The sequence below is a fragment of the Osmerus eperlanus genome, chromosome 18 (assembly GCF_963692335.1).
Source record: "Osmerus eperlanus chromosome 18, fOsmEpe2.1, whole genome shotgun sequence".
NCBI lineage: Eukaryota > Metazoa > Chordata > Actinopteri > Osmeriformes > Osmeridae > Osmerus > Osmerus eperlanus.
Window position 1 is genome coordinate 7,264,091 of NC_085035.1, and position 17,300 is coordinate 7,281,390.

The 17,300-nt window shown below is 40.2% G+C and overlaps 2 protein-coding genes and 1 long non-coding RNA gene across 5 annotated transcripts in view; 1 reads left to right on the forward strand and 2 right to left on the reverse strand.

Moving 5' to 3' along the window:
- The window catches only part of ca9 (carbonic anhydrase IX), a 43,560-nt gene extending 40,383 nt beyond the window's left edge, over positions 1–3,177 (reverse strand). For both annotated transcript variants that reach the window (XM_062484613.1, XM_062484612.1), the window contains exon 1: positions 2,745–3,177. In XM_062484613.1, coding sequence (XP_062340597.1) covers positions 2,745–2,862 — 118 coding nt within the window. In that variant the 5' untranslated portion in view covers positions 2,863–3,177. The remainder of the gene's footprint in view (positions 1–2,744) is intronic.
- A 2,432-nt stretch (positions 3,178–5,609) lies between these two features.
- Positions 5,610–17,300, reverse strand: part of dcp2 (decapping mRNA 2) — a 45,883-nt gene continuing 34,192 nt past the window's right edge. The window contains exons 10-12 of one of the 2 annotated variants that reach the window (XM_062484002.1): positions 15,749–15,800; positions 8,559–8,576; positions 5,610–7,484 (exon numbers count right to left, since the gene is read on the reverse strand). In XM_062484002.1, coding sequence (XP_062339986.1) covers positions 7,474–7,484; positions 8,559–8,576; positions 15,749–15,800 — 81 coding nt within the window. In that variant the 3' untranslated portion in view covers positions 5,610–7,473. Of the gene's footprint in view, positions 8,577–15,748; positions 15,801–17,300 lie in introns of both variants that reach the window. The other variant, XM_062484001.1, reaches the window with a different exon arrangement.
- Positions 8,763–11,607, forward strand: LOC134038558 (uncharacterized). Its single transcript, XR_009932665.1, has 2 exons — positions 8,763–8,807; positions 10,856–11,607. It is a non-coding gene; the product is annotated as an uncharacterized LOC134038558 (long non-coding RNA).

Here is a 17,300-nt window from a genome sequence, read left to right on the forward strand (position 1 = left end):
TATGTGTTAAGGAACGCTAATAGGAACTGATCGCTAGCAATAACGCTACGATTATTTGCTTTGACAACTGTTTATCAAGCTGTGGAAACTACTATCTTGGCCTTCCGTAAAGAGGTGAATCCGCACCGCTCATAGGATGCGCATCCGTGAAGTGAGTTGACGTCATCTCATTGACAACGTTTTGTGTTCCTCGTTTTCGGAAAACAAATGAACGAAACGATTACTTTAATTACAATTTTGACGGTGCAAAACAACTACGAAGTCTCAGTTGATATTAAGGATTATTTGATTTAACAAGGAAAGCCATGTGAAAACGTGTGCATTGTTATCTGTTGGAATTGCAAACAAAGCAAAACGTGAGAAAATGAAAGAATGAAAAGTTTGCTCAGGATCAGAAGTTTGGAGGAGGATATTGACACCGCCCATACAGAGCAACTTACACAGCTCAAAGGATCTAGAAGTGCCAAATCGGGTGTCTTAACCAAAAATAAAAATGAAATCACTGAGTTAATGAAGGATGCATGCAATCTTGAAAAGGTTAAATCAAAAATGGAAAAGGAGTTTCTCAAAGCATACCAATTGATTTTCCAAAACAATGTATCAAAATGGGTTGATCAAACTGAAAACTTGACTGGTAATGATGCTACACTGGGTACCTCAATTACTATGGATGATATTACGCCTAATGACAGTGTTTCCAATGCACCATCCCGACATTCATCAAAAACATCAATGATATCTATTAAAATGCATCTGGAAAGTGAACATGCTGAGTTGGCAGCCAAGGCTGAGATGCTTCAAAAGAAGCAGCATCTTGAGAAAAAAGAAACTGAGCTCAGAGCTGAGAAGGAGAAGCTTGAATTGGAGACTCAAATGGCTGCAAATACAGCAAAGTTAGGCATCTTAAAATGATTTGAAATGTCACGGAATGTGCCTGAAAGAACAGAAAGAATGGATGGAATGAATGAGTATTTGTAAGAAGGATTGGCACAACATGATGAACAGGATGAATTTGAGGACACTAAGCTGACCCAGGCATACGAACAACCTGCAGCTACTTTGGACAGTACCACTGCGGATCAGGAAACAGCAATGAGAACTCAAGAGGAACCTGTAAAGACAATTACACATGGAAGCCGAACTGTGGACGCATCTGTGAGGAGAAGGACAATACATCCTCATCAGACTCCTTATGCCCCTTTGGTCCCAACGTTTGTCACCCATAAACCTAAAGTTCCAGTAGATGTCGCTAAATATTGTAGACCACTCCAAACTTCGACCATCAAGTCATCTGATCTTTTTGCCTACCCAGGTAGCCATGACTTCATGTCTCGTGGTACAGGAACACGTGGAGGTGTGGGCTCAACAACACACCCACAAAGAAAAAGATCTACAACTATCCATGATCAAATTAGAAAACATGAACTTGACAGTCTGATGAACATAATGGTGAATCAAAACCAAATAACATAAACTTTCATTAAGCAACAAGGCCAATTTACTTTACCATCAGTCAGCATTCCTGTCTTTAAGGGAGATCCTCTGGACTATCTGTTGTTTATGAGAGCTTTTGAACATGGCATCGAAAGGAAAACTGAGAGCAACCAAGACAGCTAGGCAGCTGAGAAAGAGAAATCATGAGGAAAACTGATTTATTTATTGCAGCAAAGATGAACATAGAATTTGTACCTTGAATTGAGATGGTTCGATCAACCTGGAGGTGCGAAACAGCAGTGGATCAAACAATTTCCATTGTTCCAAACGTAGCGCTTGCTGCGGTCAAAAAACCTTTTGGCTGCATGCCTGGCCAACTGGTCTGATGATTGACGCATCTAGACTGCTTTAATTAGCTCTACTAGGTCAGGTGCTGCAGTCACCTGTCCAAGTGGGCCGTGGCCAACCCAATTTCGCACCTCCACATTGCTTAAAAGTACACAAGCAAGTCCAAATACCAACAAAATATTATTCAATTAACTTATGATAAATGCAAAACACTTAATTTAATTTTATCCTAATATTCAATAACTATAAATAATAAACAATAAACATAACCCATTCTGGCTCCAACACTGACTGTGTTTCATTCAAATAAATAACCCGTAGGCTACATGTAAATCTGCAATTCACGATGCATGTTTGTCCACATCTTTGTCAGGTTATTTTTTATCAAGCTAACTGAAGCTGAGTTGAATCATGATATAGTTTGGTTGCTAAGCTGTATTGTTCTACCCACCTAAGTCGATCCAATTTGCTTCGACAACAGACGTGGAAACAACTAACGTTATCATTTCAAATGATATCTAGTCAATCTGTTGAAAACAGTGTTGTGTAGACACAATAGATTTATGTGTACGTTTTTATTTCAAGTCTCCACATTCTTGTTTCAGAGAGTGCTGTTGGCCGTGTTGCGTCTTTGCTCCACAGCTTCACTCGTTGTAAACCAACCAATCAGCGCGCAGCTCATCTATATATTCATGAGCATACCATAAAAGGAGAAAACCTAGCGTTTTTTCCCGGGAAAATTTCAGAGGATGTATCAGGGGCATAGAACAGCACCCAGGCAATTTTCAGCCCAACCAATGTTACATACCCTATTCGGAGACCTTAAAGAACAGTGTGAAATACCCCACAAATCCAGTCAATCACCCCTTTAAGAAAAGACAACATGCTGCACTTGATACACACAATATTATTTTACCTATATTCTTGTACAATGATGTTTAATCAACCATGTTAACACTCACCCTTGGGGTGATGTTCCTCACTCTCATTCTCACTGCTCCCTGTGTCCTCCTCCTCCGAGGATGAGCTCAGAACCAGGCTGTGGATGAAGAGGAAGTTGAGGAATATTTTCAGCTGCATCTGAAGATAATGGTCTACTTAAAACTCTTTCCAGTGAGCTTCTCCTGGATTAATCAAGTGGTTGAGTTTTCCACAATCAGTGTGGGAGTCCTTGGATAATCTTTTCTCTAGGATATGTAAAGTAATCTAAATCCAGGTATCTTATCAACTGCCAGTCAGTCTGAAGCAATATGCTTCTCAGTCTAGTGCAGCTACACAATAGAAAATGTTTCAAAAGGACAGGTCATGAATTAATATGCCGATCTTTAATTGTCCACTCTCAAGTTGTCAAACTCTCTCTCTCAAATATAAATGACCTGCGTCTCAGACTGTAGGGGCCAGACACCTGGGCTTGGCTTTATAAAGGCATCTCTAAGGACAGCCCAGCCACCAATAGGGGCTCTAAAAGGGACTCAAAATACCAATTTATCCCTCCCCCATCTTCTTACCTCCATCCATCTCTCTTTCACTAACTCCCTCCCTCCTCCTCTATCCAAGTCTCAACCCCCCTCCTCTTCTCTGGGATCAAACCCTGTTACCTTTTCATTTACGTTTTATCTATTTTGTAGACGCTCTTATCCAAAGCAGTTTTATCTAATCTTCAGTCTAGCCCAAACTAGAACGTCACTACGTGTCCTTCCTTCCTTCTTTCTCTCACTCTCTCTCTACCTGCACCTATAGGCAAGAGCAAAGTCCAGGTCCAGTGAGATGTGACCATGTTGTTAGAATTCCTACCAAGAAACACAAAATGTAAAACGTATAAGTTATTAAAGATATATTGAGCATTCAGTGGATTGTAAATTTGCACATTTCCATGCTCAACTTTTACCATACCATATTATCATTGATCTAACTAATAGTTAGTGGTGATTATCAGATTTAATATGGACAAATAGCCAATTATTATTATGTGTACATATGTAATGACAAAACATGAGTATAAAGCACCCTAGTTCTCATTCTTTCATTTGGGAAATACATTACAATTTGTTCCAGGAGTGGAACTGGGATGTTTTTTTTAAATGCCTGAAATGCCTGAAAAACTGATAACAAGGTACAGAATGTCAAGAGAGACCACAATCAATCAATCATGTTTGACACAATACATTCACTGGCACTCTCCATGACCCTAAGTGAATGTTACGTAATACTTATAAATTCTGTTAATTGCTAAAACTGGATGTTTAATGTCAGTACTAGTTTTCTATATACCATAGGGTCTAGTATGAGTTAACAATAACATGTTTTTCAGAAAAGGGCGGTTACAAAATAGGAAGTTTAGGCAGGCTAAAACAGGCAGTAACTTAACCATACACCTCCACCTAGAGGAATGACTCAAGTGTTCTTTCTTACTCAGTCATCGTATCAGTCATCGTATCTCCATGTGTCCTTCCCTCCCCTGATATTTCAGAGGTCAAAGTAGCACCACAACCAGACCACGAGCCATGAGTTCTACAAATCCCAATGAGCATCAGTCCAATAAATCTACCTCTCAATCTAATCTCAATGCCTAGGTCCTAAGAAAGCCATGTAACAGCCGAGACAGCTTTTTTATTTCCTGCTTTGTTATTTTGATTCCCATAATTCTCTATGCATTTTGAACCTTTCATAAAAGGCCAATACAATGTTTTAGTTCTGAGCAACACTTAATACTTCTGCCTAGCCGAGAGTGGATTGTTGGGAAAAGATGCTTTTTGCTGATATAAATAGGATTAAAAGCTGCATTCGCAATGGTAATACCTCATTAAATTCACGCTTTCCTGAAGGAAGTTTTAAGGAATAACTCCTGTCTGTTCAATTACACATGGGCCAGTGTAAAACTTCCAGTTGACTGAACTTACTAAGGTGGTTTAAAAAGGTACTATTGTTTAGCTAGTTAATGGCATGAAATAATTGCATAAATAGCACAAGCATCAAGCACACATTTTTTGATTAAGAGTGATTGATTTATTTTCGGTTAAAATATATGAAATCAAAAGTATAGCGAAAGTATGTAGCCTACACAGCTGGATGTAGTTTTCAACATTGGAGTGTATAATCCATATGTATGGAATCGATGTTTTAATTTACTATTGGGCATATGCCAGTTATTCAGTATATTTCATTAATACCTGTGGATAGGTTGTGCTCAAAAAAGGTTCAGAATTTTTTTCTGCCTGCAGTGAGACTGCACTAGATATCTTTCTTTCCTCTTCAGTGGGGAATAAAAAACATAAAAAGGCAGGCATCTCCCTGTTAGAAATGCCAGTGTTATTCAAATGGTACACTGAGTTCATGTCTGATGCTGATCTATAAGTTTCTGTTATCTTTACAGTATATGGTCCATATCGAGGATATGAGGCATATGTATACGTAGACATACAGGCGTATGTATACAGAGACAAAGGGGGGTAAACATGTGCTTGGATGCTGGGAGAGACAGGAGGTCCTGGGGGTCTGTGTTCTGAGACATTTCCTGCGATTACTACATAAACATACCACCATCATGTGTACTTGCATCTGTCAAAAAATAATTTTAGCTGTCTGTACACTCGGCCTAAAAAATGTAACAAATTCTGCGCAAACATGAAAACGATTATCTTTTCGGACCAATAAATTGACACTAGTATATTTGAGACCTTTTTCATATGAAACTGTATAAACCATTGGAAAGTTACTCCTATTAGACTGGTCCAATCCCCAGAGTCTCTAAAAAAACATGTTTTTCCACTGATGAAGACAGGTTAATCAGATGATCGTAATGACATGAGGAAGAAAGAGGCCATTAGGACTGACAAGGAAAGTATCTTTATAGAAAACAAAACTCAGGAAATAGCTTCATGGGACAATGGATAAGAAAGAAGCAACATGTATGCTAAACTCCTTTACCAAACTATTTAACTGCATATGTTTTACAATGTCAGTGTCATGGAACAGAACCTGTTTAAAAAAGAAAAAAAAAAGAGAAAATGCGAATGACTTACAACATAATCTTAGCAGAATAAAGAGAAAACAGTAGAGCAGCAATAAAGAAAGTAAAAAAATATATAATAATCATAAGAATGTTTTAACTTTCTTAAAAACTGGACCATCTCTGACAATGTGCCTTAAATCATCTACATTAATAACATTAACATAAATCAAATAGTGTAAAAGTCAAGCATTACCTGTCTCTCAGAAAACATTCTTATATGCACCTAAGTGACACAACTATCCATTCAAAAATAGAACTGTTAACCAAAGGAAAGCCTTGATATTTCATACTGCCTGTAAGCACATCACACAACCCATACCTTCCATTCATCATAAGGCCACAGTAATAGCTAACAATTTGGTTAACAAGTTATGACTCTTTTGGCTGCACTTTATTTTATGGAACATGTGCGCATTAGATGATAAAATCGACTTTCTGGGATGTTATTCAATGTGTCCCCATTGGAAACTTTCTAGCTTAAGTCTTACATTCCATGATATATTTACCATGTAGTGGATTGTAAAAACGATTAAATATTGTTCAACCAAAATTTGGAGCAGACAGACAGTAGCTTGTGGTATCAACTCAACTTAACAGTGTAACTAACATGTTGGTACAATTTAGTACCACAGAAACTCTGTAAAATAGGTAAAGGTTCCTTTTAACCTATTTATTTACCATGTAACCACTGATATAAGCTGTATCTGATCTCACCAATATTTATGGACAGTTACCAACACAAACATTGACATCTGTCCCTAATACACACACACACAAAAAACAAATAATGAAGGTCTACCACAGTGAGATGGGGAAATTACTGTCATGCAAGGATGAGACATCAGCTCAAGATAAAATAGTCTACTCTCCCAAAGTGGGGAGGTGAATTTTGACAATCTCTTAAGAGGTTCCTGCTGACAGTAAGATTGTATCCCTTGCCCTATTCAGCAGGGGTCCAACAAACAAACAAGTCACAGATAGAGAATGAAACGCATCCTGACAAGATTCATTATCATCACTTGACTATTCTATGCTACACGTTTCTAGCAAAATCATATGTTGCACTGCACAATTCCCCTTTATTTATCAGAACCTCTGTATTTTTTTTTTTTTTCACCCCACAAAATACTGAGATTCTGTCTCTGAAAAACTTTTGTTCAAAAGTATGGTGCGTTTATTTGTTATTTTATTTATTGTCATAAAATAAAATCTGGTCACTTTTGGGCCCCTGTGACTTATTCATTGTTCTATGCACAGCAACACACAAAAATGGGCCTAGATTTAATACGCAGTTCCACACCATGTTTTACAGAGGGGTATCACAGGCTGAACACTAGGCCAGGGCAACAACCATATCTATACTGTAAACAATCACCTTGTTCTCTATGGGAGAAATACATGAGACCCACACACCTAGCTGGATTTCTAGAACAAAAACTTACTGACCAAACACACAAATATCAAGTTTTTGGTCCTTTTTTACTTTCTGCTTTTCATAAAATTGTTGTCATGTTGTTGCAAGGAAACAACACCATGCTGGTGCATATGCTTAGGAAATCAGTGCAGCTGTGAAAGCCGTCTAGTTCATAGAGTAGTCTGAGAAATCTTAACAGGAGCTGTTCAGAGTCCTGCAACTCTGCCATTTGCCTCTCAAGTTAGGCTAGTTGCACCCAGCTCTGCTACAGACCCCCTGACAGGAAGCCAGACAAGGCCATTAGAAATCAGTTAGATACAGAAGGTTGAGGCTACATCAGAGCTGATAATGATCAATGCATTCAAAGCCATTGCTCGCAAAAAAACAAAACACACAAAGGGTGTTCAGAAGAGTCAAACATTCAGAGCTTCGCAGGTAAAAACGTAATGTATACAACTAACACAGTTGCCGTTATTACATGAGAAATATATTATGCATTTCCAACAGACAGGGAAATGATCATCTGAACACTCTTGAAATATTCCATCCTTCCAAGCTAGACTGAGCTCTACCATGTTTGGTGTAAAGCATAGCATAGTACCATCACTTGTACTAATCCCCTCTTCAGTTCACACAAGCATCCCTGGAAAATTTTAAACTGGGAGCTCAGTTGGTAAAGTGGCAAAACTGAAACATCTGGACTAAGGAATCAAATATTTTGATTTGAAGACACACTAGAACATTTAACAGGACAAGGTCTGGTGCTGAAATAGGACCAAGACAGTGTTTACACCTGTTTTTCTACAAGGGCTGAATCCCAGTGTTATAATGTAGCTTTCAATAAAAATGTTAATGTATTATTGAGTCATTTAACAGATAACTGTTTGCAGCTGGTTTATCAAATCATGACCTAGGAGCTGAATCCTAACTAGTGAAAACTGTGAAGGCCTACATTTTCACCTACATTACCCAATTGAAATAAATGCATGATTCACTGCGTGACCCCTAACTAATGCATAACTCAAGTTACGATGAAGCCCTGAATAATGAAACAAAACAATGTGAGCTACTTCACTTGTTTTTAACTTGATATAAAAGTTCAATAACCTTCGAGAGGTTTTGCAAATGGTCAAAACTCTTATGGCTCAATTTTTCAGAGGGCCCTTTATATTGAGAGGCCAGCGGGATGTCACAGAACCAAAGCATCGTTCTGCCATTTCACTCATTTTCAGGAGTCAAAGCATTTCATGATGGCCTCCCTGTTGAACTTGAAGTTGAGGAAGGATCTGGAGGAAAGCAAATGATCACAGTCTCCATTTGACAGCAACTGGTGGCCGTTGATGGAGCTACCTGGATGTAGTGGTGGGACTGCATTGGAGAGAACAAAAACAGGTTAAGTAAAAGGCTGGTGGAAGGCGTCACAAACATGAAAACTTAACTAAAGCCACAAGAAACCTGGTTTCAAATAGTGAAAATGTACATATATATATATATATATAAACTCCTAAAAAAAAGTTTGGAAACATTATTTCGGTTGATTATTCCTCCCCTTTAATAATTAGGATTCCTCCGTCAGGAGGAACCCTATTGTAATTGTTGGTATTATTAGGTTCCTCCGGTAGGAGGGAACCTATTGTTATTGTTGGTATTCTTATTCTTATTTTTCTTCTCCTTGCGCCCCAATATCTCAAAAAGTCCCTTGTCATAAATTTTCTAATTTGGCACATTGATACTACATCCTAGTGGGTACCCCCACACCAAATATGGGCCACATCGGACCATAGGGGGCGCCACAGGCCACGCCCAAAAGTCAGATTTTCAAAGTGATGGCATTTCCACCCCATTGCTCCGATTCTTCTGAAACTTGGTGTGCATGCCTCATTTTTCATGAGGAACAAAAAAGCCTCAAGGACCCATAAGGTCCGCCATGATGGATTTTCCTGTACTGTGATAATTTGGGAAAACCTTCAAAATTCCTCTTCTCTTGAACCAAAGGTGAAATTGACTTGAAATTTGGTACAGATATGTATCATTGACATATTTAAAAACGTTACTTAAGGCAATTGAATCAAGTACAAAATGGCTGAAATGGGTGTATTTATGTAAATGTCCACATTGCCTCAATATGTTTGTGTCACTAAATCAAATGTATTTTTGAAGGATGGTTCAAACCTAATAAGCTTTAAGGTGACATGCCTCTGAAGTACCATGCAAAGTTTCACCTTGATATGTCAAAAAATGATTGAATTAGAGCTGTTTCAACCTTGGCTGAATCTAACAACGCTTACCACAGGAGAAACAGCTTACTTTTTCATACAGTAACTGAACATGACAATATTTAACACTGAGAATAGCTCAATGGGCTGGGACGGTGACCTGCAAAGTATAAGGTCGTAGGTTTGAATCCAGCCACAGTGTTTGATCCTGTCTTAAATTTAAATATGTTTAGTTAAACAGGATGACATCGTTCTGAAGTACCATGCACAATTTCACCTTGATATGTCAAAAGATCATTGAATTACAGCTGTTTAAACTTTGGCCAAATCGAACAATCCGTGCTTCAGGAGAAACGGCTTCCTTTTTTTGTACAGTAACTGACCACGTATACTCAGCCTTGAGGGTAGCTCAATGGGTTGAAACGGTGTCCTACAAAGTGCAAGGTCACAGGTTCGTATCCAGGCACAGTCTATTGGCCTGTCATAATTTTGATTACTTGTTTAGTTAAACAGGCAGACATCATTCTGAAATACCATGCGCAATTTCACCTTGAAATGTCAACCGTTTCTTAACCTTTGTCCCAAAGCTGACCAAAAACTAATACTCATATCACGCAGTCGGAGCACAGCTAGATAATCAGCGTCAGCACCCTTGGGTACCCAGCATGCAGTGCGGCATATCAAAAAACGCAAAGACTTGTGGAAAATAGTTTGGTTACAACAGCCGTGCGAGGGATTTCAGTTGTTGTGTTCGTTCAGTTAGATGTTTGTAGTGTTATTGTTGGTTAGTTAATATAATGTTGTTGGTCACCCTGATGTGCATGTTATGTAGTTTAATGGGACCAGAGAGTCGGCTGCTGTACTGTCACAGGCTATTCTCGCAAGGAGCTGAATATGAGCTCTGCCCTAGCCCAGTTGCCCACATGACTATTGTTAGTTGTGCATTGACTGAGAGTCTGGAAAGAGATCAACTCAAGAAGAGTATGAATATAAGGGAGTCAGGTGGCTGAGCGGTTAGGGAGTTGGGCTAGTAATCTGAAGGTTACCGGTTCGATTCCCGGCTGTGCCAAATGATGTTGTGTCCTTGGGCAAGGCACTTCACCCTACTTGCCTCCGGGGGAATGTCCCTGTACTTACCGTAAGTCGCTCTGGATAAGAGCGTCTGCTAAATGACTAAATGTAAATATCCTATACAAAGTTAATACTCAGCCCTTACTAATCATTAAATCTCAGCAGTTGGTGTGTAGCAGAGAGGCTAGAGAGACTGACTTGTAACCTTATGCTCATGAGTTCAAATCCCCATTCAGCCTATTGTTGTTAGCCAAACATGAAGTAGGTTTGCTCTCTTGTTGTCCAAGTCTTGATCTTCTACAGTGTACATGTTTATAATATTTTTCCGTTTTGCGGAGGAACCCGCATCGCTGCTTGCAGCTATATTTATTATTATTATTCTTCTTGTAATTTATCTCATGAACACATTAGTAAAAAGTTTTGAAATTTGGCATATTGATACAACATGCCACAAATACCGCCCAAACATAGACTGGCCCACATCAGAAAATAGGGGGCGCCACAGGCCACGCCCAAATGTCCACTTTTCAGAGTGATGGCATTTCCACCCCATTGCTCCAATTCTTCTGAAACTTGGTGTGCATGCCTCATTTTTCATGAAAAAAAAAGCCTCAAGGACCCATAAGGTCCACCATGATGGATTTTCCTGTACAGTGATAATTTGGGAAAACCTTCAAAATTCCTCTTCTCTTGAACCAAAGATCTAATTGACTTGGAATTTTGTACAGATATGTATCATTGATGTATTTAAAAACGTTACTTAAGACAGTTGAATCAAATACAAAATGGCTGAAAGGGGTGTATTTATGTAAATGTCCACATTGCCTCAATATGTTTGTGTCACTAAATCAAATGTCATTATGAATGATGGTTTTTCAAACCTAATAGGCTTTAAGGTGACACCCCCCTGAAGTACCCTGCAAAGTTTCACCTTGATATGTGAAAATATGACTGAATTACAGCTGTTTGAGCTTGGACCAAATCTGACAATGCTTGCCTGATTTTATTATCCAGTTACTGAACATGGCAAAGTCCAGATCTGGGAATGGCTCAATTGGATGAGATGTTGTGCTGGTAAACGTAGGGTTGTAGGTTTAAAACCAGTCAAAGGCTATTTTTATTTTATTTTTTTGGACAGAACGGTTTCTAGTCTTCCGGTTGCTAATCCTCTGGTTGTAAAACATAGCAATGAGTGTTTATTTGAGCCCATAACAACACTCCGATCATCTGTTTAGCGAGACTGTGTAAGCCACTGCAAAACAAGACAGGTTTACCACAGTAGCTAGCTACTTGGAGTCTATGCATGGTAGTGTCAGATTCACAACCGAGTTAGCTTTAATGAAGTATATTGATGCCTGTTGCATAAATTCATTTCAGTAACCTAAGCCAGGACAAATCGCCACTGATGCTAGGCATGATTTGAAATCCCTTCCATGACAAGTTATGGCACCCCAAACAACTATTTTAAAGCACAACGAGTAAGCTATTCTTTACAGCAGCAACCCAGTCATCCCGTTGTCCCATTTTTATGTCCCATATTCAAATAGGACTAAATTACAGCTGTTTGAACTTTAACCAAATCTGACAATGCTTGCCATTGGAGAAATGTCTTATTTCATGATACAAAAACCGAACAATCAAATGTCTAAGTCTGCAAATTGCTTAGTAGGATGAGACGCAGTGCTGATGTGCAAAGGATGGTGAGTTCTAATCCAGGCAAAGGTATAAACTTTTTTATTTTTTATTTTTTATGACAGAAATTACAGTTTCAAGTCTTCTGGTTAATCCCAGTGTAACTATCTATTATGTCAATTTTACAACATTTTGTCATGTTGAAGGAGGAATCCGCCATTGCTGCTTGCAGCTATATTACCAATTGGTATTGAATTTTATACCGTTGGAAAGCCTGATTAGTCACCTTTACAAGAGGTACAACTTGTAAGGATTGTGCATTTGTGGAATGAGCAACACAGCTAACCATGTGAGTAGCGGCCCAATTTCTTTTGCCAAAATCCCCTGCAATATTCTTCTGTTGGTATTCACTCTCGTTTTGAGTTGCTTGGTGGATTGGATGATTGCACTCTCCCACAGTAATAAGTAAAAAACAACACATATTGGCCATTTTTACCCTTTATTCATTTTACACTGTCAGGGACTTCAGTAGCGTGTGGAAGATCCATACACAGACACAACAGCTTGGCACCTCCTCATGGGATCAGCTTGGGCGTGCTGAGTGACCAACGCAAACATGTTGGCTGACTTGCGACAAATCCTGGTTGAGGAATGGGATGCCATCCCACAGCAGTGTGTGACCAGGCTGGTGACCAGCATGAGGAGGAGGTGCCAAGCTGTTGTGGCTGCGTATGGATCTTCCACACGCTACTGAGGTCCCTGACAGTGTAAAATGAATAAAGTGTAAAAATATGCCAATATGTGTTGTTTTGTCCTTATTACTGTGCCTTATTATTCCTTATTATTACAGTGGGAGAGTACAATCATCCAATCCACCAAGCAACTCAAAACGAGAGTGAATACCAACAGAAGAATTATGCAGGAGATTTTGGCACATTTTTTTGGGCCGCTTTTGGCACATTTTTTTGGGCCGCTACCCACACGGTTAGGTTTTTGGGCCGATTTTGGCACATTTTTTGGGGCCGCTACCCACACGGTTAGCTGTGTTGTTCATTCCATGAATGCACGATCCTTACAAGTTGTACCTCGTTGTAAAGGTGACTAATCAGGCTTTCCAACAATAGAAAATACAATACCAATTGGTATTATTGAAGGGGAGGAACAATCGACCAAAATAAAGTTTCCAAACTTTTTTTGAGGAGTTTATATATATGATATAAACGTTTAGCGTGTCATTAAGCATCCACAAAAATCTGAGTGAAAATAACATTCAGAACTATTAGAAAACGTATTTTAAAACCAGTAAATTTTTCGGTTTAGACAATTTCTCAACACTGTGTAGGCATCATCACTGAATGGTGAGGTACAAAATGCTTTGCTGTCTACCGTATTTTTCAGAAATAAAACTGCGGTTTATAACCCGATTTTACATTTTTCTGGTGGTGGTGCAGTTTATATTTTGAAACGGCTTATAACTTTTTTATAACAAAACAACAGTAGAAACACTTTTTTCGTGAATGCTTTTTAACCCTTTAAGGAGTAGCGTCACACATCGTGATCGTTTGATTGTGGGTCTCACAGCGTAATGTCGCATATATGCGTGGACGGGGAAGCCACCTGAAATTAGTTTTTGCAGGATGGGATGTCTGCTAGCATGGTAGTAGCATTGCTACAAGTATTATGCTAGCTAACTTAGCCCGGAAGCTAACTAAAGCTAGCTAGCTACCGTTTCGGAAAAATAACTTGCGCTTTGGGGACCGTTGGAAATATTTAGAACTCACGTAAATATTAGTTAATTCCCGGGCAATAGAAAACACACATTAGGCACTTTCGTTTTCGAAGTATGTTACACGGCATGCTGTACTGCCTATACTCGTGCATTGCTTGGTATCATTGTTCCCGTATCAAGTGCGGCAAATATTCCAGTGCCGTTTATACTCAGATTTACAAACACAAGCTCCCATTCTGGTGGGGTGCGTCTTGTTTTCCGAAAAGTACGGTATATTACTCCTGAGTAAAATCTAGTTAGCACAAATTACAAATGCAACGTTAGATGCGAAAAATATGGCCGTGGAACAGTGGACCAGCTCTATACCCTCGGCAGAGTCCTGTAGGGTACATGGGAGTTCGCCCAACCAGTATACACATGTTTTGTGGATTTGGAAAAGGCGTTCGACCGTGTCCCTCGGAGACTCATGTGGGGGGTGCTCCGAGAGTACGGGGTACCGGATTCCCTGATCGGGGCTGTCCGGTCCCTGTATGACCGGTGCCAGAGTTTGGTCCGCATTGCCGGTAGTAAGTCGAACTTGTTCCCGGTGAGGGTTGGACTCCGCCAGGGCTGCCCTTTGTCACCGATTCTGTTCATAACTTTTATGGACAGAATTTCTAGGCGCAGCCAGGGCATTGAGGGGGTCTGGTTTGGTGACCTCAGGATTGGGTCGCTGCTTTTTGCAGATGATGTGTACCTGTTGGCTTCATCGGGCCGCGACCTTCAGCTCTCACTGGAGCGGTTCGCAACCGAATGCGAAGCGGCTGGGATGGGAATCAGCACCTCCAAATCTGAGGCCATGGTTGTTGACCGGAAAAGGGTGGAGTGAAATCTACGGGTCGGGGAGGAGATCTTGACCCAAGCGGAGGAATTCAAGTATCTCGGGGTCTTGTTCACGAGTGAGGGAAGAATGGAGCGCAAGATCGACAGGCGGATCGGTGCGGCGTCCGCAGTGATGCGGGCTCCGCATCGGTCCGTCGTGGTGAAGAAGGAGCTGAGTCGAAAGGCGAAGCTCTCTATTTACCAGTCGATCTACGTTCCTACCCTCACCTATGGTCACGAACTGTGGGTAGTGACCGAAAGAACGAGATTGTGAATACAAGCGGCTGAAATGAGTTTTCTCCGCAGGGTGTCCGGGCTCTCCCTTAGAGATAGGGTGAGAAGCTCGGTCATCCGGGAGGGGCTCAGAGTAGAACCGCTGCTCCTCCGCGTCGAGAGGAGCCAGCTGAGGTGGCTCGGGCATCTGATCAGGATGCCTCCTGGATGCCTCCCTGGTGAGGTGTTCTGGGCACGTCCCACTGGGAAGAGGCCCCGGGGAAGACCCAGGACAAGCTGGAGGGACTATGTCTCTTGGCTGGCCTGGGAACGCCTCGGGGTCCCCCAGGAAGAGCTGGTGGAAGTTGCCGGGGAGAGGGAAGTCTGGGCCTCTCTGCTTAGGTTGCTGCCCCCGCGACCCGACCCCCGGATAACAAACGAACGAACGTTAGATGCCACTCTCAAGCTAGCACTATTAATACAATGCTAAATGATGGCTCTGTAGTGATAACTAGTGCCATATTGTCATTTTATTCCAAATATCTTTAAGTTTGAGTTGAGGTTTTGTTGCAGTTGCGTCTGTTGGGGGTGGACAACTGCCGTGACGATTGGTTTGCAGAATTTATTTTGTCATAAATACCCTAGCATAACCCCGCCCAATTAAAACCCACTGTCAGGAGTGTTACACAAACTTAAATGACAATATTTAAATTTAAACTAATGTCTAATACTTACTAATATGTACATAAATTACATTTAACAATTTTATGGATTTGGGCTTCCTGGGGCTTAAAACTGTAAGCGTAATCCTTAAATACCTGTGTCGAAATTGTCCTGTAGTCTTCTTGGTTGAAGTTTCTTCTCCTCTTTCTGTAAAGATGAAAATAATACATATATATTCACACACACACAAAGTTAACACATCATACATAGTATGAGCTTTATCTAACACTCAAAATAGCATACCAATCTCACATTTAAAGTAAAAATCCCTTAAATACAAATCTTATAAAAAATATGCATGTTGCATTTGGTCTTGCCAGTAATGGATGAATAAAATCTAATTGATGTACAGTCATGTGAAAAGTACACCCTCCTTGAATTCTATGGTTCTACGTATCAGAAGGGTTTTACTACCTTTATTATTTATATTATTATTTTGGTAGATTTTTTGGATTCCCGCAAAGACTGCGGCTTGTGTGTTTTGGATTCCAGCAAAGACTGCACTTGTATTTTGTTGAGTTACATTTTTATTTATATTGGGAAACCACAAAGACTGTGGCTCGAGATACCGCGCAGGAATTTACACAACGGAACGGTGTTTTGAGATTCTGTTTCCGCCTGTTTGAAATTATTTGCAACACATTTTAGTTTAGATTGACTTTTAGCCTGACACGGATCAGGCTAGTTACGAAGTATAAGTTACCTTGGTTACGCAGCTAGAACTAGAATAAGCCACCTTAATGGAACGGAACTATCGCTAAAGTAAGTGAGACTTGACGAAATAAGTCTTGCTTTTCCTTAATCGACGTTGATGGAACACCCCCCAGGTTATTTTATATTATGTCCTTATTATTATTACTACTATTATTATTATTATAAGACTTTATTTATATACAGGGGCGGACTTACCCATTAGGCAAAGTAGGCAACCGCCTGGGGCCCCCAGCTGCCTGGGGCCCCCAGCTGCCTGGGGCCCCCAGCTGCCAGGGGGCCCCTTGAAAGACTCCATAAAAATACTATATGATCAATAATAACTATAATAATAATACAAATCCATTAAAAGTCATAACCTTCACCAAAAGTATCAACAAAGATAACAACAGAGCGTTTATTCTATTTGTGTCAACGCAGGCTTCCCCTCCCACCCGATACTAATGTGGACTATTCCATCGATTGCAGCAACTGCGCAGCAAAGCACGTCATTTCAGTTGGTTAATATGAGACAGTACAAGAGTTAAGTGAATGCAAACTCCCCGAGCGGAGCACAAAAGAGAAAGACAAAAGAGGAGAGTAAACAAGTAGTTGCCAAACTGAAACTACTGAAGGAAACGTCATTTTCCTCTCCACTGGTATCCAATGATGCGGCAGCTAGGCTAGCTTGTTCGTAGCACAATTTACCGGGGTCAGCTTCTCCACGCAGGGCTCTAGACTGAGACCAAATTTTGCATTGTTACTGACAATGATTGCTTCCAACAACCCCTTTTTGAATTAGCCATGTCCCCCTAACTAAATGTCAACCTTTTTTACGTTTTGGGGGGCATATTTTCAGTCAGCAGATGGTACTCTTTGAATCGCGATTCCATCTGAAATACTGCCGGTGACAATGGTGTTACAATAGCTTGTTTCAAAGGGGGTTCTTAATGAATT